This window comes from Ranitomeya variabilis, chromosome 2 (assembly GCF_051348905.1).
Source record: "Ranitomeya variabilis isolate aRanVar5 chromosome 2, aRanVar5.hap1, whole genome shotgun sequence".
Taxonomy (NCBI): domain Eukaryota; kingdom Metazoa; phylum Chordata; class Amphibia; order Anura; family Dendrobatidae; genus Ranitomeya; species Ranitomeya variabilis.
Window position 1 is genome coordinate 938,510,820 of NC_135233.1, and position 24,879 is coordinate 938,535,698.

Below are 24,879 nucleotides of genomic sequence, written 5' to 3' on the forward strand. Positions count from 1 at the left end.
CTATAGGGAGCACACCGGTATATAACTCAATAATAATCCATGGAGGCTTCCTGTAATCACCACTATAGGGAGCGCACCGGTATATAACTCATTAATAATCCATGGAGGCTTCATGTAACCACCACTATAAGGAGCACACCGGTATATAACTCATTAATAATCCATGGAGTCTTCCTGTAACCACCACTATAAGGAGCACACCGGTATATAACTCATTAATAATCCATGGAGGCTTCATGTAACCACCACTATAGGGAGCGCACCGGTATATAACTCATTAATAATCCATGGAGGCTTCCTGTGACCACCACTATAGGGAGCACACCGGTATATAACTCATTAATAATCCATAGAGGCTTCCTGTGACCACTACTATAGGGAGCGCACCGGTATATAACTCATTAATAATCCATGGAGGCTTCCTGTAACCACCACTATAGGGAGCACACGGTATATAACTCATTAATAATCCATGGAGACTTCCTTTAACCACCACTATATGGAGTGCATCGGTATATAACTCATTAATAATCCATGGAGGCTTCCTGTAACCACCACTATAGGGAGCACACCGGTATATAACTCATTAATAATCCATGGAGGCTTCCTGTAACCACCACTATAGGGAGCACACGGTATATAACTCATTAATAATCCATGGAGACTTCCTTTAACCACCACTATATGGAGTGCATCGGTATATAACTCATTAATAATCCATGGAGGCTTCCTGTAACCACCACTATATGGAGCGCATCGGTATATAACTCATTAATAATCCATGGAGGCTTCCTGTAACCACCACTATAGGGAGCGCATCGGTATATAACTCATTAATAATCCATGGAGGCTTCCTGTAACCACCACTATAGGGAGCACACCGGTATATAACTCATTAATAATCCATGGAGGCTTCCTGTAATCACCACTATAGGGAGCGCACCGGTATATAACTCATTAATAATCCATGGAGGCTTCCTGTAACCACCACTATAAGGAGCACACCGGTATATAACTCATTAATAATCCATGGAGGCTTCATGTAACCACCACTATAGGGAGCACACGGTATATAACTCATTAATAATCCATGGAGACTTCCTTTAACCACCACTATATGGAGTGCATCGGTATATAACTCATTAATAATCCATGGAGGCTTCCTGTAACCACCACTATAGGGAGCACACCGGTATATAACTCATTAATAATCCATGGAGGCTTCCTGTAACCACCACTATAGGGAGCACACGGTATATAACTCATTAATAATCCATGGAGACTTCCTTTAACCACCACTATATGGAGTGCATCGGTATATAACTCATTAATAATCCATGGAGGCTTCCTGTAACCACCACTATAGGGAGCACACCGGTATATAACTCATTAATAATCCATGGAGGCTTCCTGTAATCACCACTATAGGGAGCGCACTGGTATATAACTCATTAATAATCCATGGAGGCTTCCTGTAACCACCACTATAAGGAGCACACCGGTATATAACTCATTAATAATCCATGGAGGCTTCATGTAACCACCACTATAGGGAGCACACCGGTGTATAACTCATTAATAATCCATGGAGTCTTCCTGTAACCACCACTATAAGGAGCACACCGGTATATATCTCATTAATAATCCATGGAGACTTCCTGTAACCACCACTATAAGGAGCACACCGGTATATAACTCATTAATAATCCATGGAGTCTTCCTGTAACCACCACTATAAGGAGCACATCGGTATATAACTCATTAATAATCCATGGAGGCTTCCGGTAACCACCACTATAGGGAGCGCACCGGTATATAACTCATTAATAATCCATGGAGGCTTCCTGTAACCACCACTATAGGGAGCGCACCGGTATATAACTCATTAATAATCCATGGAGGCTTCCTGTAACCACCACTATAGGGAGCGCACCGGTATATAACTCATTAATAATCCATGGAGGCTTCCTGTAACCACCACTATAGGGAGCGCACCGGTATATAACTCATTAATAATCCATGGAGGCTTCCTGTAACCACCACTATAGGGAGCGCACCGGTATATAACTCATTAATAATCCATGGAGGCTTCCTGTAACCACCACTATAGGGAGTGCACCGGTATATAACTCATTAATAATCCATGGAGGCTTCCGGTAACCACCACTATAGGGAGCGCACCGGTATATAACTCATTAATAATCCATGGAGGCTTCCTGTAACCACCACTATAAGGAGCGCACCGGTATATAACTCATTAATAATCTATGGAGACTTCATGTAACCACCACTATAGGGAGCACACCGGTATATAACTCATTAATAATCCATGGAGGCTTCCTGTAACCACCACTATAGGGAGCGCATCGGTATATAACTCATTAATAATCCATGGAGGCTTCCTGTAATCACCACTATAGGGAGCGCACCGGTATATAACTCATTAATAATCCATGGAGGCTTCATGTAACCACCACTATAGGGAGCACATCGGTATATAACTCATTAATAATCCATGGAGGCTTCCTGTAACCACCACTATATGGAGCACATCGGTATATAACTCATTAATAATCCATGGAGGCTTCCTGTAACCACCACTATAGGGAGCGCACGGTATATAACTCATTAATAATCCATGGAGGCTTCCTGTAACCACCACTATATGGAGCACATCGGTATATAACTCATTAATAATCCATGGAGGCTTCCTGTAACCACCACTATAAGGAGCACATCGGTATATAACTCACTAATAATCCATGGAGGCTTCCTGTAACCACCACTATAGGGAGCGCACTGGTATATAACTCATTAATAATCCATGGAGGCTTCCTGTAACCACCACTATAGGGAGCGCACCGGTATATAACTCATTAATAATCCAGTATGCAGGAAATTTGGTGTGAAAAAAATGTATTGTGCTATGCAAAAGCCTCAACTAAAAATCTAATTTTCTCAGGTATTCAAGACCCCCCCTCCTGGAGTCCGGAAAATTGTAATAGCGACAAACATAGCAGAGACAAGGTAAGAAAAGTAATTTACAATGCATCTAGACATTGCTTGCACCGTTTGGATTTTTGATGGTTTTGTTCCTCTTTTTAATAACCATACAATACAGTTCTTTGTTTAAATTGGAAATTACAACAAAAAAACCCTCTAGAGTGAAAAAGTCACTAATTGATTGAGAAGAGGAGGAAGATGAGCTGTTAAGGGTCCCTTATGCACTAAGTTTTTATCCTCTTAGTATATTGCATTCATCATATTATATGGCACTATGTACTTACAATTGCTCATTTTGTCTTTCCACCCTGTTACTTATTCTTGTCTCAGTTCCTTTTCCCTGCATGAATCATTCCCCTCTTTAACTACTTATCCAGCTGTTCCGATCTTTTCCCCTACCAGGGACTTTTGCTGTGACTCATGAGTCATGCAGGGAAAATTGACCTGTTTCTACATAAAGCTGAGAAGGATTCAACCAGTCAGTTTTTAATCACATGATGTCATAGACCTAATGGAAAAGAGAAGAATTAACTGTGTAGAAGGGAAAAATTAGCAAATGTAAATACACAGTGCTGTATAATATGATGATTGTAATGTATTAAGAGGATAAAAATTTTGATGGGAGTCAGTTTTTTTTAAAGGGGTTGTCCACTACTTTTAACAATTTCTGATTTATGGATCATGTACTGTGTAGTGGTCGCTGCTGGGTACCACACATGCAACTCCTGTTGATTTGAATAGGGGCCGAATGTGCAGTACCCTGCAGTGACCACTATACAGTAGATAGAGCTACTGGTCAGTTCTGGCCGCAAACACCGAGAACAAATGATCCCCAGTGGTGTATGGTGTCGCACCCCCACTGATCAGACATTGATGACCTATCCTAAGGGTAGGACACTAATGTTTAAGTAGTGGACAACCTTTTTAAATGAGTTGCCTAAGCTCCCGAGTCATAGAATGTATATGGGGCCTGTGACTGGGCTTCATAGAAGAATGTTTTCTTTAAACTACAGTTCTCAACATTGAAACTATGTAAATCTCAGCATGGAGGCACATGTTGTTAATTGTATGGAAATTATTAAAGGGAACCTGTCACCACCAAAATCGAAGATGAGCTTAGCCCACCGGCATCAGGGGCTTATCTACAGCATTCTGTAATGCTGTAGATAAGCCCCGATGTATCCTGAAAGATGAGAAAAAGAGGTTAGATTATACTCACCCAGGGGCGGTCCTGCTGTGGTCCGGGTCCAATGGGCGTTGCGGTCCGATCCGGGGTCTCCCATCTTCATACGATGACGTTCTCTTGTCTTGCCGCGGCTCAGGCGCAGGCGTACTTTGTTTGCCCTGTTGAGGGCAGAGCAAAGTACTGCAGTGCGCAGGCGCAGGGAAAGGTCAGAGAGGCCCGGCGCCTGCGCTCTGCAGTACTGTACTCTGCCCTCAACAGGGCAAACAAAGTATGCCGGAGCCAGACCCGCAGCGTGAAAACAAGAAGAGGACGTCATCGTAAGAAGATGGGAGGCGCCAGACCAGACCGCGACATCCATCGGATCGGGCCGCAGCGGGACCTCCCCTGGGTGAGTATAATCTAACCTCTTTTTCTCATCTTTCAGGATACTTGATGCCGTTGGGCTTAGCTCATCTTCGATTTTGGGGGTGACAGGTTCCCTTTTAAAGAATGGTAGCCAATCATTTAAAACATCACAATTTATTCTGAGCACCATTCGCAGAAAAACATGCACTTGCATGCCTTGGCTGCTATCAATGAGGTTATTAACCCCTTAACGACCAGGGGTATTTACGTTTTTGCGGTTTCATTTTTTTTTTTTTTTCCAGTCAATGTGGCCAACAAGTTGTACCTTTGAATGACACTACTGGTTTTAACATATCATGTACTGGAAAAGGCAAAAAAAATTCCAAGTGTGATGAAATTGCAAAAAAAAAATGCAATTCCACCGTTTTTTTGGCTGCTATTATGATTCTCCAGGTCATTACAAGTTCATAGACACCAAACATGTGCTGAGCTGACGTTTTTAGCGATATAATTCTGGTGCCGACACGATATTTTGATTGCCCATTATTGCATTTTAATGCAATGTTGCGGTGACTTTTTTCTCGTTACACCATTTACTGATCATGTTAATTCTTATATTGATCAGGCAATTCTGAACACGTATGATTTTTTTTTTTTTTTTTTTTTTTTAATAGGGTGAAAGGGGGACGATTTGGACTTTTAAAAAAACTCTTAAAAAATGTTTTTTAGATTTTTAAAAACATTTTTTTTTTACTTTTTGCATATTTCAATAGTCTCCATGGGAAACTAGAAGCTGCACTACTTTGATCCCCTCTGCTACGCACAGGTGATGATCAGATCGCCTGTGTGTAGCAGAAATGCTCACTTGCTATGAGCGCCGACCACCTTGATATCATGCCGACCCATCGATGACCCGCGATCACCGATGGGCGGGATAAAGGACGCGCTTCCAGTAAGCGTGAGTTAAATGTCACTGTCAGATATTGACAGAGGCATTTAACTAGTTAACAGCCGCAGGTGATCACTATTCCGCTCGCAGCTGTTGCAGGCACATGTCAGCTGTATAGGTCAGCTGACATGCCCAGAAAGGGGTTGGCTTAGCGCGGAAGCCTGCACCAAACAGGGGGAGTTTGATGTGGGCTTATTATTACACCCAACTTTGAAAAGGGGTTAATAGACGTCTGAGGAGTGTTCTGCCATGTTGAATACACTTAGGGTATGTGTCCACGTTCAGGATGGCCGGTGGTTTGGACGGAGCGGCAAACCCGCTCCGCCCTAAGCCCCACCCCCTTCTGTAGACGCGATGATGCCGGATGTGTTCATTGCACACATCCAACATCATCGCACCCCACACATAGGGCCCTTTGATATACCTTGCGGCGCAGCGTCACCGCAAGGTAAACAGACATGCTGCGTTCTAAAAAGACGCGCCTCATGTCCGGAATCGCAGGACCGACGGATGCGTGTTACCACGCATAGCATTTCATAAAATCCTTTCCACTATGCAGTAACATCTGGATGCTGCGTGTTTGATGCTGCGGCTCTACGCAGCATCAAACACGCAGCGTTTCCTGCACGTGGAAACATACAACAGTCTGAAGACACTGCAGGGAATGGTAGCACATTTAGGGCACACAGGTGGCTCACACTAGCCCGAGCAACGTGCGACCTGATGCTGCAGTGTTATAAAACTGCTCCTGGGACACTTTGGAAAAATGGCCGGACCACTGGTTCCACAACAAAATCACTGTAATGTCGACCTAGGATGAAGATAAGAGATTTCCAGCTACTGTATTGTCACCCAACACCATAATCCTAGGAGTCGAATATGTGTGATGTTCACCAGTGATGGCCTCTTCATGACGTAGTCTCCAGATCAATCCCTGGCTATCATTGTGCCCCCCAAAAAGTGGGACTCCTCGTACAGGCTAAGGGCTTACAACGTGATCCTCCTCCTCCCTCTCGCAGCCCCAGCTGGCCATGCACGTAAGAAGACTGTCATCTAAAAAGTCAAATGTCATCTTTTACAGCCAATCATGGTTTCAAAACTTTGTGAATAACCTCCAGCTGCTGTCCAAGAAATAGTGATTGATCATTTGGAAATTTTTTACATCATGATTCTATGCAGTCAATACTTGATCGAGTACATTCAGTTCTTCTTTACCAATTTACTTTGAAAACCATGCCCTGCCACAGGGTTGGTACAAATCAGTCCACAGGACCCCCACCATCAGCCATGTCAGAAGACTGCTGGCCTGAGAATTGCACCCCTGCCTCCTGGCATCCACGACTCCGTTTGATTAGCCGGTCTGGCACATGCACATCGCAATCATAAAATTGCACCATGCTGGCTAATTAAAAGAAGAGCCGTGGAGGCCTGGAGGTAGGAGGCGATTCTCAGGGCTGCCATCCAGCCTCAGCAGATATAGACCTGGCCGATGGTTTGGGTCCTGCGAAGCAATCTGCCCCAACTCTAATGACAGGTAAAGAAAAACTGAATGTATTGGCTGCATAGATTCACACGACTGATGTAAAAAAAAAAAAACTTACGTTCTTCACACAAAGTTTTATATCCATCATTGGCCGTAAAAGAGACATTTTGACTTTTGGCTTGTTGTCGCCTTATGTGCATGGCCAGCTCAGGTCGTGAAGGGGAGCAGGAGGGATCAGGTCATTATCTCAGTCTGTGTGGGAGATTGAGATTCATCGGGTGGAGACATCAGAGTGTTTGGAGCCCACCATTTTTTAACATTGTGATGATCTATGTCCTTATGTATTTCAGTATCACCATAGATGATGTGGTGCATGTCATAGATGGCGGCAAAATGAAGGAATCTAATTATGACACTCACAATAATATCCGCACCTTGACAGCAGAGTGGGTCAGCCATGCGAATGCCAAGCAGAGGAAAGGACGAGCTGGCAGGTAAGGCTCTGTGTAATGTCTATGGCTACATGTCTGGGAGCCCGAATGAGATATTAGTATGCACTTTTTCCCTTTCCAGAGGTCACAGTAAAATGCCTATAAATATGCTGATCCATTACACACCACACACTTCAAAGTATTGGTGTGCTGTATGAATGATCACACAGTGCGGTCACCTACAGCCAGATTTCCCAGATGGCCCCCTATGGAGCCATGTTCTGCTGTGTGTCCCCTACAGTTCACAACATTCTTGCGCAGCTGCACTTTAGTACTCTCCTGCAATACAATGTTAGTCTAAGTTTTGTGTCGTTTGAGACTAACATTTTAAAGAATCAACTTTTTTGCTCAAGAGTGCAAGAAATAAGACATGAAAAAAATCATCTTTCTTTTTCCACAAAATGTATTCAAACCCATGTGCATCATTTTGAAGAATTTTATGTAACAAAAAAGAAAACACCTGAAATTTGAATAGCAAAATGGCTTTTGAACATTAGAAAATTATTTAAGAGACGCTTAGCACAGAATTTGATATAATCAAATAGTGTGTGCCCATCAACCGACGTCAAGGTGGTCTCATAAACTGATGGGTGCCTGACCTCCCTGTCCAAATGTGAACACTTACCAAAGGCCAAAGTCTGTATGCCTGGGTGAATGTGAAAACCTCTGTTCAGCACAGCCTACATATGAGTTGGCCGGGACCAAGTGTGATAAGATGCAATTAAAAACCACATGGTGATGGGAGGAGTGCTGAGTCAATAAGCTAGCATTGAAATGACAGAAAAAAGACTCGCACATCCTAACTAGTGTGAATAGGTGCATACCAGGAGCAGCTACCTCCATTGGCCTTTGGTAAGTGTTCACATTTGGACAGGGAGGTCAGGGACCCATCAGTTTATGAAACCACCTTGATGTCGGTTGATGGGCACACACTATTTGATTATATCAAATTCTGTGCTAAGCGTCTCTTAAATAATTTTCTAATGTTCAAAAGCCATTTTGCTATTCAAATTTCAAGTATTCCATATTAGACTTGGCACGATAGAGTGCAACCTTTTTTGTATATTTATGTATGGAGGTAGCTGCTCCTGGTATGCACCTATTCACACTAGTTAGGATTTGCGAGTCTTTTTTCTGTCAAAAAAGAAAACACCAACACAAATAAAAAAGAAAAGTCATCAGAAAAAAAATAGAGATGACAAAATTATGAATTTACCCTCACCCTAGTGTCTTTGAGTAACTTAGTTCACCTGTTACATGGCTTGTGGCTGATTTCTGTATTATTCCCTTGCAGGGTAAAGCCAGGTTACTGCTACCATTTTTACAACCGACTGAGGGAAAGTCTACTGGATGACTACCAGCTGCCAGAAATCATGAGGACACCATTGGAAGAACTCTGCCTTCAGATCAAGGTAGATCTATAAGGCCCCTTTCACACATCAGTTTTTTGCTATCAGTTGTAATCTGTCGAATTTTGAAAACAAAAAAGGATCCGGCGACTGATGCCGCCGGATCCATTTTTTTCTCATAGACTTGTATTAGCAATCGATTGCGACGGATGGCCTCATATTTCATCCATCGAAAATTGTTTGTACGGCGGCCGGAGACAACGGACAAAGTAATGTTTTTTGTGTCTGTCGAAAAAACGGACAGTGACGGATCCGGCACCTTCTGTCTTTTGCTAGAATGGAAACCTATGGGCTCCAAATCTGTCAAATGATGGAATCTGGCGACTGATTCATTTTTTTTTTTTAACTGAGCATGCTCCAATCCAATTAGCCAGATCCGCTAGTCGGATCCGTCGAAAAACGAATCCGTCGCATCAGTTTTTGAGAATTTGTGGCTGATCCGTCGAGCCATCGGATTGTGACTGATGTGTGAAAGGGGCCTAACCGTGACTTGTTTTTCCTGTCAAGTTATTGACTCCCAATATCCTTTATTGACACACATTTTTTTAGATCCTAAAACTAGGAGGAATTGCTTCTTTCCTTCAAAAAGTAATGGATGCGCCATCAAGAGAAGCGATGATCTTGGCAATAACTCATCTCATGGAACTGGTATGTAGTAAGATGTGACACCGTCATAAAACATTGTGTACTTGCCGGGACATGTCTGTCTAAGACAGTGGGGCAGTTCCTATCTTACGAAGCCGTTACCGAACAGTAGAACCTGCCCAATAACAGGCGTCTTGCACCCTTTCCGAGATCGTTTTTGTAAATTCTGCAATTTTTGTTTCCTGCTAGAATGCCCTTGATAAGCGTGAGGAGTTGACACCACTTGGCTTTCATTTGGCACAGCTGCCTGTTGAGCCACATATTGGCAAGATGATCCTCTTTGGCTCTTTGTTTTGCTGTTTGGATCCAGTCTTAACGATTGCAGCAAGTCTCAGCTTTAAAGACCCATTTGTGATTCCTTTGGTAAGTCCTGATGATTCTAAAGGGGCAGCAGAAGTCTACTGTATGCTGTTACCTGGTGAGGATCGCACTCCTCTCTGAGCTGCAGTACCGGACATCAGCCCATGCACAAGGCCGGTGCCGTGTCAGGGCGTGCGCTAGCGGTGTGCTGTCATTGAGTGACGGACCCTGGGACGCGGGCTGCAGATTTTCTGGGCCCGTCACTGCTAGCGCAGATAGAGCATCTGCTAGCTCTATCTGCGCTAGCGATATGACAGCCCGTTTAACGCATGTGTTGAACGGGCTGCATTAACGCAATGTGAACCTAGCCTAAGGGGGCTTATGTTTAAAGCAGCACTCCAGCGGTGAAAAATTTGGAGTGGAGTGATTCTTTTAAGCAGACTAGGGCAGGGAAGACCCTGTGGGGATCTGCTTTGATGACTACTCTCCCTGTTCCCTTGCAAATCAGGAAACCTGTCCCTGACTCATGCTACGTGAATCCCATGGCAGGTTCACTTTAATGTCTGAATTTGCAGTAGATTATTAATTTACATGTATTTTGTTCTCTTTCTTTAAGGGAAAGGAGAAATTGGCTGATATGAAAAGAAAGGAGTTGTCACAGAATACTAAAAGTGACCATTTGACGTCCCTAAATGCATTCCGGGTGAGCTGCAGAAAACGAGCGGTTGTGATAAAATAGTGGCTTATTAAGTGCCAAAACCATTAGCGGGCACACCTCATCGTTTCTCTCAAATGAAGTAAAGTGGGCACACAGCTCTGGAGGGCCACAGGAATTTTAATGCACGGCCTAACAGGCCTCAAACACTTGTGCTGTTGCCCCGTCCCTCGCCTCAGAAGCATCGGAGCTTATGTCAAAGAGCTGAAGAAAAGTCACCTCTCTAGATTCCTTTCAGGGCGCGTGAATTAGTTTAATTTGAAAGCTAAGGCAATCTCTGGTGCGGGTGCAATATGTAGGGGAGGAGGCGCGATCTCTGGGGTGGGGGGAGGAGACACGATCTCTGGAGAGGGGAGGAGGCGCGATCTCTGGAGAGGGGAAGAGGCGCGACCTCTGGGTTGGGGGAAGAGGTGCAATCTCTGGGTGGGGGAGGAGATGCGATCTCTGGAGAGGGGAGGAGGCGCGATCTCTGGGTTGGGGGAAGAGGTGCAATCTCTGGGTGGGGGAGGAGGCGCGATCTCTGGTTGGGGGAGGAGGCGCGATCTCTGGTTGGGGGAGGAGGCGCGATCTCTGGTTGGGGGAGGAGGCGCGATCTCTGGTTGGGGGAGGAGGCGCGATCTCTGGTTGGGGGAGGAGGCGCGATCTCTGGTTGGGGAGGAGGCGCGATCTCTGGTTGGGGGAGGAGGCGCGATCTCTGGTTGGGGGAGGAGGCGCGATCTCTGGTTGGGGGAGGAGGCGCGATCTCTGGTTGGGGGAGGAGGCGCGATCTCTGGTTGGTGGAGGAGGCGCGATCTCTGAAGGGTGGCACGCTCTCTGGGGTAGACACATGATTGTGCAAAACAAGCTTTAGCTAAATGATGGGTTCACTTAGTGCTTTAGGTTTACATTTGGTGTCTGCACTTGGGAATACGCCAACAAATCTTATAGGGTCTCATTTACCCAATGAATGCCAAAGTGGGTGGTAGGTATTTACTTTCTCTTTTTCTGAAAAGTGGCATGTGCCCAGCGCATTAACTATGGTTTAATATCTGTTTTTTTAGTTATAACTTACCTCTCCTTCAAAATGTTAAGGAATCAGCATTCAGAGTCTTGCAGCCTAAGGCTTTGTTCACACATCCCGTTTTGAGTCCTGTATTTATGCTCCATTTTAGGAAACCTAGAAAATGAATTCATGTAGAAAATAGATCTGTGACAAGGAAACCAGACATTCTGCTTCTGTTAATGTCAATCTGGTAACGGATTCGCTATCCACATGAATTCCTAAAATGTAACAGAAGTAACAAGCACGGAGCCTAACAAAGAAGTGTGCGCCTTTTCTTCCTTTGACTCCTAGTTGTACCTGCTCCTTTTTTATATGGATTTTTTCTATAATTTCTATGTTTATGATGCATGCCTTTCTCTTTTCTTAGGGCTGGGAGAAGGCAAAGCAGTGGGGTCCACGAGCAGAAAGGGAGTACTGCTGGGAGTACTTCTTGTCTTCTAATACCCTGAAGGTAATCTGGGCTATCCGTGCTCTTGTTCCTATCACTCTGATTTATCATACGAGGATACTATGCCTAGCACTGATACTGCATTAAGAGACCCTTTGTTCCCCAGATGTTGGGAGACATGAAAGGACAGTTTGCGGAGCATCTGCTCGGAGCTGGCTTCGTAAGCAGCAGGAGCCCAAAAGATCCTAAATCTAACATCAATTCAGGTAGAACTTGATTATTACATGGCCGCCTATCCTAGGGGATCCATTTATGTTACAAAGTTTGTTTCTCTAGATAACGAGAAGCTCATTAAGGCTGTAATCTGTGCTGGATTGTACCCAAAAGTGGCAAAGATTCGTCTTAGCCACAAAAGAAAAAGACCGGGGTAAGTAGTGACTATACCTGGCAATAACTGCAGGGGTATAAAAGAAACATTGACTTCATATGGTCTTGTATGGCACCTCGTGAGCTGCTTGTGGATCATAAAACTGGTTTGCCTACATATGATTTTGGGACCAGTTTCTAAAAAAAAAATTATCTGTGCTTGGAGATGGCAGCTTCGTCACTGCTAGTGCAAACTACAGCTGCCCCCGACACCTATGCATCCTTTATGTACAAATGACATTACGGCAAAACACTGTGTAATAAATATTTTACTTTCAATTTGTACTTTTAAGAAATAATTGAAAAAATTTGAAAATGCATCTTTTTTTTTTTAAAGCATGATATATATGAAGAAAAAAAAAAAATATATATATATATGATTTATATGATTTATTTATTTATATAGCACCATTGGTTCCATGGTGCTGTACATGAGAAGGGGTTACATACAAGTTACAGATATCACTTACAGTAAACAAACTAACAATGACAGACTGGTACAGAGGGGCGAGGACCCTGCCCTTGGCGGCTTACATTCTACAGGATTATGGGGAAGGAGACAGTAGGTTGGGGGTTGCAGGAGCTCCAGTGTTGGTGAGGCGGTAGCTTCGGTAGTGATGAGGAGGCAGCGGGGTCAGTGCAGGCTGTAGGCTTTCCTGAAGAGATGAGTTTTCAGGTTCCGTCTGAAGGATCCGACTGTGGTTGATAGTCGGACGTGTTGGGGCAGAGAGTTCCAGAGGATGGGGGATATTTGGGAGAAGTCTTGGAGGCGATTGGATGAGGAGCGAATAAGTGTGGAGGAGAGAAGGAAATCTTGGGAGGACCGGAGATTACGTGAGGGAAGATATCGGGAGATTAGTTCAGAGATATATGGAGGAGACAGGTTATGGATGGCTTTGTAGGTCAGTATTAGTAATTTGAACTGGATACGCTGAGGGAATGGGAGCCAGTGGAGAGATTTGCAGAGGGGGGAAGCGGAGGAATAGCGAGGAGAGAGATGGATTAGTCGGGCAGCAGAGTTAAGGATGGACTGGAGAGGTGCAAGGGTGTTAGCAGGGAGGCCACAGAAAAGGATGTTGCAGTAGTCAAGGCGGGAGATGATGAGGGCATGCACAAGCATTTTAGTAGATTGAGGGTTGAGGAAAGGACGGATTCTGGAGATATTTTTGAGCTGGAGGCGACAGGAGGTGGAAAGACCTTGGATGTGCGGTTTGAAGGACAGGGCAGAGTCGAAGGTTACTCCGAGGCAGCGGACTTCGGGTACGGGGGAAAGCATGATGTCATTGATTGCGATAGATAGGTCAGGTAAGGAAGATTCGTGGGATGGAGGAAAGATGATGAGTTCAGATTTGTCCACATTGAGTTTGAGGAAACGAGAGGAGAAGAAGGAGGATATGGCTGATAGACACTCTGGGATTCTGGGGATTCTGGACAGATATATATATATATATATATATATATATATATATATATATATATATATATATATATATATATATATATATACACACATACATACATACATACATACACACACACACACACACACACACACACACACACACACACACACACACACACACACACATATATTATATATATTATGGCATTCAAATAAAGCTCAGCGAGTCTTGAGAAAAGATGCTAAATTTATTTAAAGGGGTTTCAACAAACTTTACCCCTTCTCCTTCCTCGGTTAGGACTTACAATACGAGCTTTGCCCTTTCTGGCTTCAGTGCTGCGTCTCTACCGCTGCCTCGGTCTCTGTTTGACTGCAGCAGTGATGTCAGGTCAAGAGGGTCAAGTGGATCTGTTAATGTAGATCACGTCGACCACTGATGTTAGTGCTTGGCTACAAAATTGTGAACCTGACTTCACCATTGCAGGCAAACAGAAAATGGTGGAGAATGCGGGTGGCAGTGCTGGAGATGCCTCAATGAACCCAGGGAGGGCCAGTAAAGCTCAGTTTGTTTTAAACCTAACTGAGCTTATGGGATAAAGTGTGCTGAAACCGGACAACCCCTTTAACTAAGTGAATGAAAAAAACAATGTTATCATATAATTATTATGTACTTATAAATCTAACTGTGAGGTTCCATGCATATGACCAGCTAGAGAAGGTGTCTCCAGAAGACTTTCCCTTACAACAGAAGTCGACTTGGTGACCTGCCCATTACTGCTGATCCAACATTGGAAACCCTGAGCGATCAGCGGAAATATGGCAGGCCTTACATTCCCGCTAACGGGGATCCAACATCCAAAAAAACCTCAGCACTAGTTTCTACAAATCGAAACTAACATATTTCAAAAGATTAAAATAAATGAAAGGAGTGTTTCCATCTCACCGGCTGTGCCATGAAGGTGTAAGGCATGCGGGTCCCACATCAGAATAAGGCCTTGTCTCGTGCCGCCGTCAGTGGAGATGTGGTCAGGGTCCCCTTACAAGTGAGCGTGGCCCCATAGCAGAGACCGCAGCAGGTTGTACTGGTGGGACCCGCATCTAAGAAAGAGATGGCAATACTCCTCTAACTATAGGGGGCTCACTGTAGAATGACATTGGTGCTCTAAAGAAAACAATAGCAAAAAACTTCGGCTCTCAAACTGAAAATGTATTATTTATATAAGAATTAGAGGCAAAACCCAAAACCTCTATAACGACCCTTGTGGATCCGGATATAGTTCCTTACACCGAGAATGTCATTCACCCAGGAATTCAGACAGCAGCCTAAAGGTACCTTCACACTGACCAACTTTCCAACGATAGCGATCCGTGACGTTGCAGCGTCCTGGATCGCGATATCGTTGTGTTTGACACGCAGCAGCGATCTGGATCCCGCTGTGATATCGCTGGTCGGAGCTAGAAGGCCAGAACTTTATTTGGTCGTCAGATCGGCGTGCCAGCAATGTTTTACAATGGTAACCAGGGTAAATATCGGGTTACTAAGCGCAGGGCCACGCTTAGTAACCCGATATTTACCCTGGTTACCATTGTAAAAGTAAAAAAAAAAAAAAAAAAAACATACTCACCTTCTGATGTCTGTCACGTCCCCGGCGTCCGCGCTGCTGCTCAGAGCTTCCTGCACTGAATGTGTCAGTGCCGGCCGTAAAGCAAAGCACAGCGGTGACGTCACCGCTCTGCTTTAGGGCCGGCACTGACACAGTGCAGGGAAGTGGACGCCGGAGGATGCGACAGGCACCGGAATGTAAGTATGTAGTGTTTGTTTTTTTTACATTTACACTGGTAACCAGGGTAAACATCGGGTTACTAAGCGCGGCCCTGCGCTTAGTAACCCAATGTTTACCCTGGTTACCCGGGGACTTCGGCATCGTTGGTCGCTGGAGAGCTGTCTGTGTGACAGCTCTCCAGCCACCACACAACGACGAAACAGCGACGCTGCAGCGATCGGCATCGTTGTCTGTATCGCTGCAGCGTCGCTAAATGTGACGGTACCCTAAGAGAGGATACAGGATTCCTCAGTGTAAGGAACAGTCAAGATGGTTCCTCTCAGCATTTTACTATAGAAGGAGACTTCCAAGGTGTAACAGTATGAGGAGTAGTCCAGAAGAACTCCAAGAAGTCTCCTGCCAGTGCCGGCTTTCATCGTGTCTCTATTGAAGGAGAAAGAGAAAAAAAGTAAAGACTCCACATTAGACACCAGAACAGACACTGCTTGAAGAAGACTTATTCATGCTGAAACGCTGCTGAACTACAGGTCCTTCTCAAAAAATTAGCATATAGTGTTAAATTTCATTATTTACCATAATGTAATGATTACAATTAAACTTTCATATATTATAGATTCATTATCCACCAACTGAAATTTGTCAGGTCTTTTATTGTTTTAATACTGATGATTTTGGCCTACAGCTCCTGATAACCCAAAAAACCTGTCTCAATAAATTAGCATATTTCAACCGTCCAATCAAATAAAAGTGTTTTTTAATAACAAACAAAAAAACCATCAAATAATAATGTTCAGTTATGCACTCAATACTTGGTCGGGAATCCTTTGGCAGAAATGACTGCTTCAATGCGGCGTGGCATGGAGGCAATCAGCCTGTGACACTGCTGAGATGTTATGGAGGCCCAGGATGCTTCAATAGCGGCCTTAAGCTCATCCAGAGTGTTGGGTCTTGCGTCTCTCAACTTTCTCTTCACAATATCCCACAGATTCTCTATGGGGTTCAGGTCAGGAGAGTTGGCAGGCCAATTGAGCACAGTAATACCATGGTCAGTAAACCATTTACCAGTGGTTTTGGCACTGTGAGCAGGTGCCAGGAAGCATGAAGTGCTCCAAAATCTCCTGATAGCTAGCTGCATTGACCCTGCCCTTGATGAAACACAGTGGACCAACACCAGCAGCTGACATGGCACCCCACACCATCACTGACTGGGTACTTGACACTGGACTTCAGGCATTTTGGCATTTCCTTCTCCCCAGTCTTCCTCCAGACTCTGGCACCTTGATTTCCGAATGACATGCAAAATTTGCTTTCATCAGAAAAAAGTACTTGGGACCACTTAGCAACAGTCCAGTGCTGCTTCTCTGTAGCCCAGGTCAGGCGCTTCTGCCGCTGTTTATGGTTCAAAAGTGGCTTTACCTGGGGAATGCGGCACCTGTAGCCCATTTCCTGCACACGCCTGTGCACGGTGGCTCTGGATGTTTCCACACCAGACTCAGTCCACTGCTTCCTCAGGTTCCCCAAGGTCTGGAATCGGTCCTTCTCCACAATCTTCCTCAGGGTCCGGTCACCTCTTCTCGTTGTACAGCGTTTTCTGCCACATTGTTTCCTTCCAACAGACTTACCATTGAGGTGCCTTGATACAGCACTCTGGGAACAGCCTATTTGTTGAGAAATTTCTTTCTGGGTCTTACCCTCTTGCTTGAGGGTGTCAATGATGGCCTTCTTGACATCTGTCAGGTCGCTAGTCTTACCCATGATGGGGGTTTTGAGTAATGAACCAGGCAGGGAGTTTTTAAAAGCCTCAGGTATCTTTTGCATGTGTTTAGAGTTAATTAGTTGATTCAGAAGATTAGGGTAATAGGTCGTTTAGAGAACCTTTTCTTGATATGCTAATTTATTGAGACAGGTTTTTTGGGTTATCAGGAGTTGTAGGCCAAAATCATCAGTATTAAAACAATAAAAGACCTGACAAATTTCAGTTGGTGGATAATGAATCTATAATATATGAAAGTTTAATTGTAATCATTACATTATGGTAAATAATGAAATTTAACAGTATATGCTAATTTTTTGAGAAGGACCTGTATATCCGGATCCACAAGGGTCGTTATAGAGGTTTTGGTTTTTGCCTCCAATTCTTATATAAATAATAAACATTCAGTTTGTGTGCCCCTCTAAGGTCATCGCAAAGTACACAAAACAAAGCTGATGTGGTAGGTACTGTTTGTTTTTATTTATTTATTTATTTTTTTTGTAATTTACTGAATCCTCTTTATATTGGATCACTATAGTAAATGGATATTCCCACCTCCAAGATCCTATCCAAATATGTAGTATGTGTAATAATAATAATATTAGCAAATACCTCCAATTAGAAATATTGTATAGTTCTTCAGATTCGCTATGTCTCGTTCCTCATGTGCAGGCATTGCAGTAGCTAAGTATCCATGGTTACAACCACTGAGAGCGGTTATCATTGTATCAGTGGCCGTAACCATGGACACCTAAGTTACTGCAATGCTCTGCACATGGGGTAAGTGACATAGCCAATCTGAAGAACTATACAAAATTTCTCATTAGAGGTATTTGCTAATATTATTATTACACCTATAACATTTTGAGATGGGAATATCCCTTTAAAATACCCAATATATTAGGGATTCCCATAAAAGACTGAATGTTATTAGCAGTCATGTTCAGAGCATCTGTCTCCAACAATCGTGATTATGGCAGTGGCTGATAAACTAGATTTATATCATAGTAAAATCTCATTTTCCAATGTAATGTGACTTTCTATAGGATGAAGGTCTCCACAAAAGCAGACGGCGGCGTCAACATTCACCCCAAATCTGTCAACGTAGAAGAGAGAGAATTTCACCACCACTGGCTGGTCTATCACCTGAAGATGAAGACCAGCAGTGTAAGGGTCCTCCGTCAGTGTCCTAGAAGTATAGTGCAGCCTAGGGTAATGTACTGGGTGGGTTCGGAAGGCTGTAGTGTCACCGGCTGTAAGATCAGAGATTTCTGGGGGTCACTATTACTTAGTTTTGGTAAATGCTAATTTCTGTGCTGCCATTACGATGCGTATTCTAAGGCCTGCAGCAATTATCAGACATGGCGGTAGTGTAAAGCTGTGCGAACCTGCACAGTCATCCCAGTACATGATGGAGACCCCTGGTGTGACCCTATATAGGGTAGATGATTGGGCAGCGCTGCCTGCCAACCTGTGATAGACCGGGGGGGATATGCTGCCTATGGAAGCTAAAAGTTTATCCATCTTTAATGGTGTGTAGTATTAATTTTTATTTCATTAAGGATTTCAATCTGTCACAAAACAAATGAAATACAGTATGGCGACAGGCGAGAAAATGTCCACAGGCTGCAATTCACATGCCAAGCACTGGGTGGCAGCACGTAGGCCCGTACAGTACAGACATGTGCCTGAGGAGGGTATGGGGAAAGGTTTCATTCTGGGCGGCCCTCCGACCTAATAATGGCTGCCCCCGACTCAGGACTCTTCCATCTATCCGTTATTGCCCACACTGAGCAGAACGCTCCTAATGTTCCCCCTACAGGGCCGGACTTTCTACCAAAAGTTGGGCCTGAACTCTCCGGTCGTAGATCTTGGCACTGGGTCATAATGTGGGGCATTAGGATTCTGTCTGCACTTTAAAAAATCCGTTATATTCCAAAAAAATCTTAACCCTTTTAATAAAGGGGGGTTGTCCACCTTTTGGGATATTTTTTATATACTTAAACACATATATTTGGGGTCCAAATAAGTTTTTTTGCAGTTAGGTTTTCTTCAAAGTCCTGCACTGTTTTGCTTACAGGCTGCTTATTTCTTTGCACATTGAACTTCGGTATCATCTGTGGTCTGAGAGGAGCTCGGGAAAAAACAGATGACAAAGTAACAAGCTCCACATCAGACCATCGTAACGAGCTGACTGACAGATTCTCAGTTACCTCATTTTGCAGCCAGCAATAGACAGCGTAACGCATAGGCCTTAAAAAGCAAATGGTGCAAAATCTGTATTGAAACCCAATTTCAAAAAGGGATTTTAGCCCCAATTACATGCAGTTATGTATAAAAAATGCTTGTTCCTGAAGGTGGACAACTCTATTAAAATAAATAAAAATGGCAGCCCCCAGATTGGTGATGGGCACTCTTTAAAGTTGATGATCTTGTGCGATACATCTTAAGCCAAGAGGAACGGTAAGAAAAGACGCATCTCTCCAGAATATTCTAGAAGCCGGCTCTCCAGATCTGACTGTTCCTATTTCCGATCTCCGTACAGATTTACCTGTATGACTGCACGGAGGTCTCGCCATACTCCCTGCTGTTCTTTGGAGGGGAGATTTCCATTCAGAAGGACCAAGACCAGGACACAATTGCAGTTGATGAATGGATTGTCTTCCAGTCGCCCGCTCGTATTGCGAATTTAGTTAAGGTAATTAAAAAACCCCACAGCGACACATGGCAGCGCCCCGCGATTCACTCACCCGGTGTACCTCAGACTAGGCGGAGAACTCGGTGCAGAAATGGTTAGAACATGGAAGAACATCCGTTCATGGTTTCACATTTTTAGCGCTGAAGGTCGATATCCGTCCGTGGAGGTCAGCCGTAACCTGACATGTTTACCCCGAGGAATGTAATGAGGCCCCATGTAAGAGGAAAACTTCCTTCTTGGCTCCACATGACTAGTTCCCTGGATCAGCGGCCATCATAGAATCTAGTGCCATAACCTGTGATATATTTGTTAGGAAAGCCATCCAGGAACTCCTTGTACTTGTTCAGTGACGCGGCCATCACAATATGGTCATTTACATCAATAATATTCACTCCAGGAACATGATGAAACTTCAGCCCTTAGCTGGTCCACTGGGATTATCATTGTCTGCCACTTGCCAGCGTTCAGACATGGCAGCCGGCATATAGGGTCCTACGAGTGCTGTGGTAGACCGCTCTCCGTCCTACACTGCTAGGTTGTCTATGGCCGTTATGCTCAGATGTCATTTTTCCATGACTGTAAAAGGCTTTAGTGGGAAAACTGTAAAGTTCCTACTTTAAAGGGGGTCTGTGAGCACAAACCGAGTACAGGCGCCTGGTGCCCCCTTGGCGCGCGGCCTTCACATCTACTTGTTTTCCATCTATCTCTGCCTTTCTATGGCTATATAAAGCCAGCGCTGTCAATGAAAATAGAGTGGAAAGGTGGAGATAGAGGGGAAAGAAGCACGTGGGGAGGTGCACTTAAATGTCTGGCCGGGCCATGCCGCACTGAACGCCTGGGTTTGGTTTGAACAGTCACTCTGTGCTGCCTGTCCCTTTAAAGCAGTGTTTCCCAAACTCCAGTCATCACGGCCCCCAGCAGATCATGTTTTCAGGATTTCCTTATCAAGGCCTGAGGATTTCCCTCACCTGTACAACACTATGGAATCCTGAAAACATGATCTGTTTTATATATGTAAGAACCGTTGTCATCCAGTAGTGTAGCCCAACAATGAATCTTATTTTTTTCCCAGCTGCAGGTTGTTTAAAAAAAAGAAAATAGAACGGAGTGTAAATCCCCCTCCCCAGGTCCAGTGCTGAGTCTCTGTAACTGCTCCTGGGATCTGTTATTGTCTGCTGTGCTGACGTCACATCGATAGCACTGCAGCCAATCACTGAGCGCCATGACACAAGTTGATGGGTTGAGCTGCTGAGTTGACGTGATGGTGCTACCGACAATAAGGGACCCCGAGAGCAGCAGCAGAGACTCAGTGCTGGACCTGGGGAGGGCGAGTGATATATATATATATATATATATATATATATATTATATTTTATTTTTACTTATTTACAAACTGCAGCCAAGGGAAAAGGGTTTTCTCGAAGCCGGAAAACAGACTGCTTCTAACTAGCGGATGATCATTACTGTTTTGTAGGATTTAAAGACTGAGTTGGATTCACTTTTAAAGGAGAAGATAGAAAAGCCGCAGCCTGTAGATTGGAACGACACGAGCTCAAGGGGCTGTGCGGTGCTGTCGGCCATCATTGATCTGATAACCACCCAGGAGAGTGGCCAAGCCAAGGACTTTGATCCTTCGATTCCAGGGCGCCTGTTCTAGGCGATGGGCGCCATCTTTACTGCTGTGCATAGGACATTGCCGTGTACTCCTCGTCTTCATTTCTCTGTAATGGCTCGGCCATTTGTGATGAAAACAATTCCCACAAGAATTGAGCAGTTGTTAAATGCCAGAAGTTCGGACAGGACGTCTTTCCTCTGCCACACTTGTTTTGTTGTTGTTTTTACTGTTATTTGTTATTATATAGGTTGTGATAATGGCGCTGATGCTTCATATCTGCCAGTTCAGATTTGTGAGCCAGTGTCTTATTTATGTTCTTCTGCCTGGCGAGCGCGTCGTGTCGCTAAATAACCAGTGCACAAATGAGATCCCATTGGACCAGTTCTCAATTCCTCCATAGGGACCTTCGACCCCTTGGGCGCGGTGCTGAGATTTCTCCAATGTGGCTTCATGCAGCTCTGACCAGAACATGATTGGGACTGAATCACCTTCTCAACAAAAATGCATGAGTTTTATTTTACAGATCTGCAATGAGCAGCAGAATGCAGGAAGCCTCTACAGGTAATTCTCCTTCCAAAGTGTCGGCTGGTGATTTTCACCCTAAGGCTATGTGCCCATGTTGCAGAATATATGCAGAATTTTCCTGATCAAATCCGGACTCCCTTGGCAGGAAATCCGCTTGCGTTTTTTTCGCTGATTTTTAGCGTTTTGTTTCCAATGGTCCAAATACAATTCTATAGCTGCAAAACCGCTGATTTTCTGCAACATTAATGAACATGCTGCGTTCTTTTCCGCTGTGGGAAAAAATGCAGCATGGGCACAAAAATTGCAGAATGCATTAAAATAATGGGATGCTTTTTTTAAGCGTTTCCGCAGCGGAAAACCGCCACAAAAACGCTAAAAATATGCAACGTGGGCACATAGCCTCAAACTAGGAAAAGGTCCATATACCCTGCACAAAGTAAATCTACTGCCATCTGGTACCATGCTTGCAGGTCATTTAACAGCCTGTTTATACAAGTCATCCGGCTGCAGATGTGCAATGAATGATCTGTGCTAGATCTTCGGTGGACATAGGCTGCCGAGAGCGATGGTCTTTTGTGCAAAAGATTATTTCACGCAATGAACAAGTGGTTTCCTTGTTCGTTGGGTGATACAGTCTGTTCAGACTGCACGATATTCATGAAAGCGGGCGATCCTGATTATTGTGCGGTGTGAATACACGTAAAGAAATCACCTTCCTCTAGGTCACCCACTACGTAATTGGTGTTAGAATCCAGGAAACTCTGCAGGAAATGTTTAGTCTGTAAGTCATCTTCTATATAACAGACATCTTAAGGGGACGTCAGGATAGGGCATGTGTTCAGGACCTGAAAACCGTCGGAGGGGGGAGATCAAGCTGCGGTGAAAGTCTGAGGAAAGGCGACACTGGGGATATGGAAACCTCAGCGCTGCTCAGTTTATGCAGCAGCTTCTCCCTACAGTATGGAAATGAGATTTTATAAAAAGAACCGTACAGGTACCATAATATGCAGTGGATGCTCTGTCTGGTAAGTCACTGCATTTCTGACCTAGGTGGGTGCCCTCAACAGTCTTCGTATTCTTCATTTTGGCTGATAATAGAATATTTGCTTCATGTTCTCAGATTTGTTCTAAGTATTAAAGGGAATCTGTCACTAGCAAAAGCACTTTTAACCTGCAGGTGGCTGCATATAGCCAAACTCTATGGGGAGAAAATTAACTTTATTCCCCCTGGCAGCGTTTGGGATTCAGCCCTGGGGGCGGTGCTGGCGCCGGTTCCGTCATTCAGTCCTGGGGTGGTGCTGGCGCTGGTTCCGTCATTCAGCCCTGGGGGCGGTGCTGGCGCTGGTTCCGTCATTCAGTCCTGGGGCAGTGCTGGCGCCGGTTTTGTCATTCAGTCCTGGGACGGTGCTGACGCCGGTTCAGTCATTCAGTTCTGAGGGCGGTACTGGCGCCGGTTCAGTCATTCAGTCCTGGGGGCGGTGCTGACGTCAGATCAGTCAGTGCTCTGAGAATACATACGGCAGCTGTAATGGTGCCCCTGGGACTGACCGGCAGCCGGCCCCAATGCAGAGCCAGTGTCACTCAAGGCGGGGGCATGATTACAACCGCCGCTGTGTATTCTCAGAGCATTGACTGAAACCAAATGCTGCCGGGGGGGATAAAGTTAATTTTCTCCCTGCATCGTTCGGCTAAGTGTGGGCAGGGCCGTAACCTGCAGGTTAATATTGTTTTTGCTGGTGACCGGTTCAGTTTATATTACACTGGATCCACAATGGGAGATACGCCTCCATCTGCCCTCTCAGAATGTTATATACCGCGCTGGCACTATAATACCGTAGTTGTGTGTTTCTGCTGCCCTCCTTTGGAGGAGTGTATCCTAAAGCTGCTCGTAGTTTATTTAGTGGATAGTGTTATAAGAGGCCAATTCAAGGGTCTGTCTTGCTTAAGATATTGATCTCATTTTGCTGGCATTAGATGACATTCCTTCAATGTCTGCTTGGTACATTTCCGGCGTACGAAGGCTTACCAAGAGGCTTTCGCCATTGTGCTTAAATGGCCAACAATAGCCCCGACCTCCCCTAAAGAAAAAACCTTCCTAGTGCTACTGCCACAGGATTTGCAGTGACAACCCCTTTTACTATTTTTTTTTTATGCCCTTTAATTACCTGCATCGAGGAGGTGGTCCAGGTCCTGAGACTCCCACCAATCTCCCAAATATGGGTGCGCCGTGTGCAGCTCGGGGGCAGGCTGGATACAGCGGAGTATGGTTTCAATATGCTTTCTACTCAACCTGTTCACTCCTCAGTTGTTTTTTGAGACAAGAAATCCAACCTAAAACTTCCCCATGTGCAGCTTAAGAAAAGCTGCACATGGGAAAAAAGCTGAGAAGATAAAGTAGTTTCTGTTAATGTTGGTAAAATCCAAAGTTGTGACTTTATCCTGATACGTTACTGCAGATATTACATGTCACGATCTGTTATCTCAATACAATAAAATGACATATTTTTGGTTGATGGCTGATTTGTCTTTTTCCTGTGCATGTTGGAAAGACGTTTATGCTGGCATACTCGGCTGTTCTCTGCTACCTAGCAAAACGTAAGCTTGTGAAGACAACAGTCTGATGCCCGATAATTATGGGACATGGTCAGTATTTTACATCAGTATCTGTAAGATAAGATTAGGAGAGGAACAATCAGAGGAAAAGTATAATAGAAACACGT

At 44.4% G+C, this 24,879-nt stretch overlaps 1 protein-coding gene across 1 annotated transcript in view; it reads left to right on the forward strand.

The window, feature by feature from the left end:
* Nucleotides 1-24,672, forward strand: part of DHX36 (DEAH-box helicase 36) — a 103,283-nt gene extending 78,611 nt beyond the window's left edge. Inside the window, exons 14-25 of the mRNA XM_077290716.1 lie at nucleotides 2,963-3,027; nucleotides 7,317-7,460; nucleotides 8,752-8,869; nucleotides 9,416-9,514; nucleotides 9,701-9,874; nucleotides 10,428-10,514; nucleotides 11,936-12,019; nucleotides 12,123-12,222; nucleotides 12,293-12,383; nucleotides 18,368-18,488; nucleotides 19,867-20,019; nucleotides 21,494-24,672. Of these exons, the coding sequence (XP_077146831.1) occupies nucleotides 2,963-3,027; nucleotides 7,317-7,460; nucleotides 8,752-8,869; nucleotides 9,416-9,514; nucleotides 9,701-9,874; nucleotides 10,428-10,514; nucleotides 11,936-12,019; nucleotides 12,123-12,222; nucleotides 12,293-12,383; nucleotides 18,368-18,488; nucleotides 19,867-20,019; nucleotides 21,494-21,676 (1,419 nt within the window). The 3' untranslated portion in view covers nucleotides 21,677-24,672. The remainder of the gene's footprint in view (nucleotides 1-2,962; nucleotides 3,028-7,316; nucleotides 7,461-8,751; nucleotides 8,870-9,415; nucleotides 9,515-9,700; nucleotides 9,875-10,427; nucleotides 10,515-11,935; nucleotides 12,020-12,122; nucleotides 12,223-12,292; nucleotides 12,384-18,367; nucleotides 18,489-19,866; nucleotides 20,020-21,493) is intronic.
* The last annotated feature ends 207 nt before the right edge of the window (nucleotides 24,673-24,879 follow it).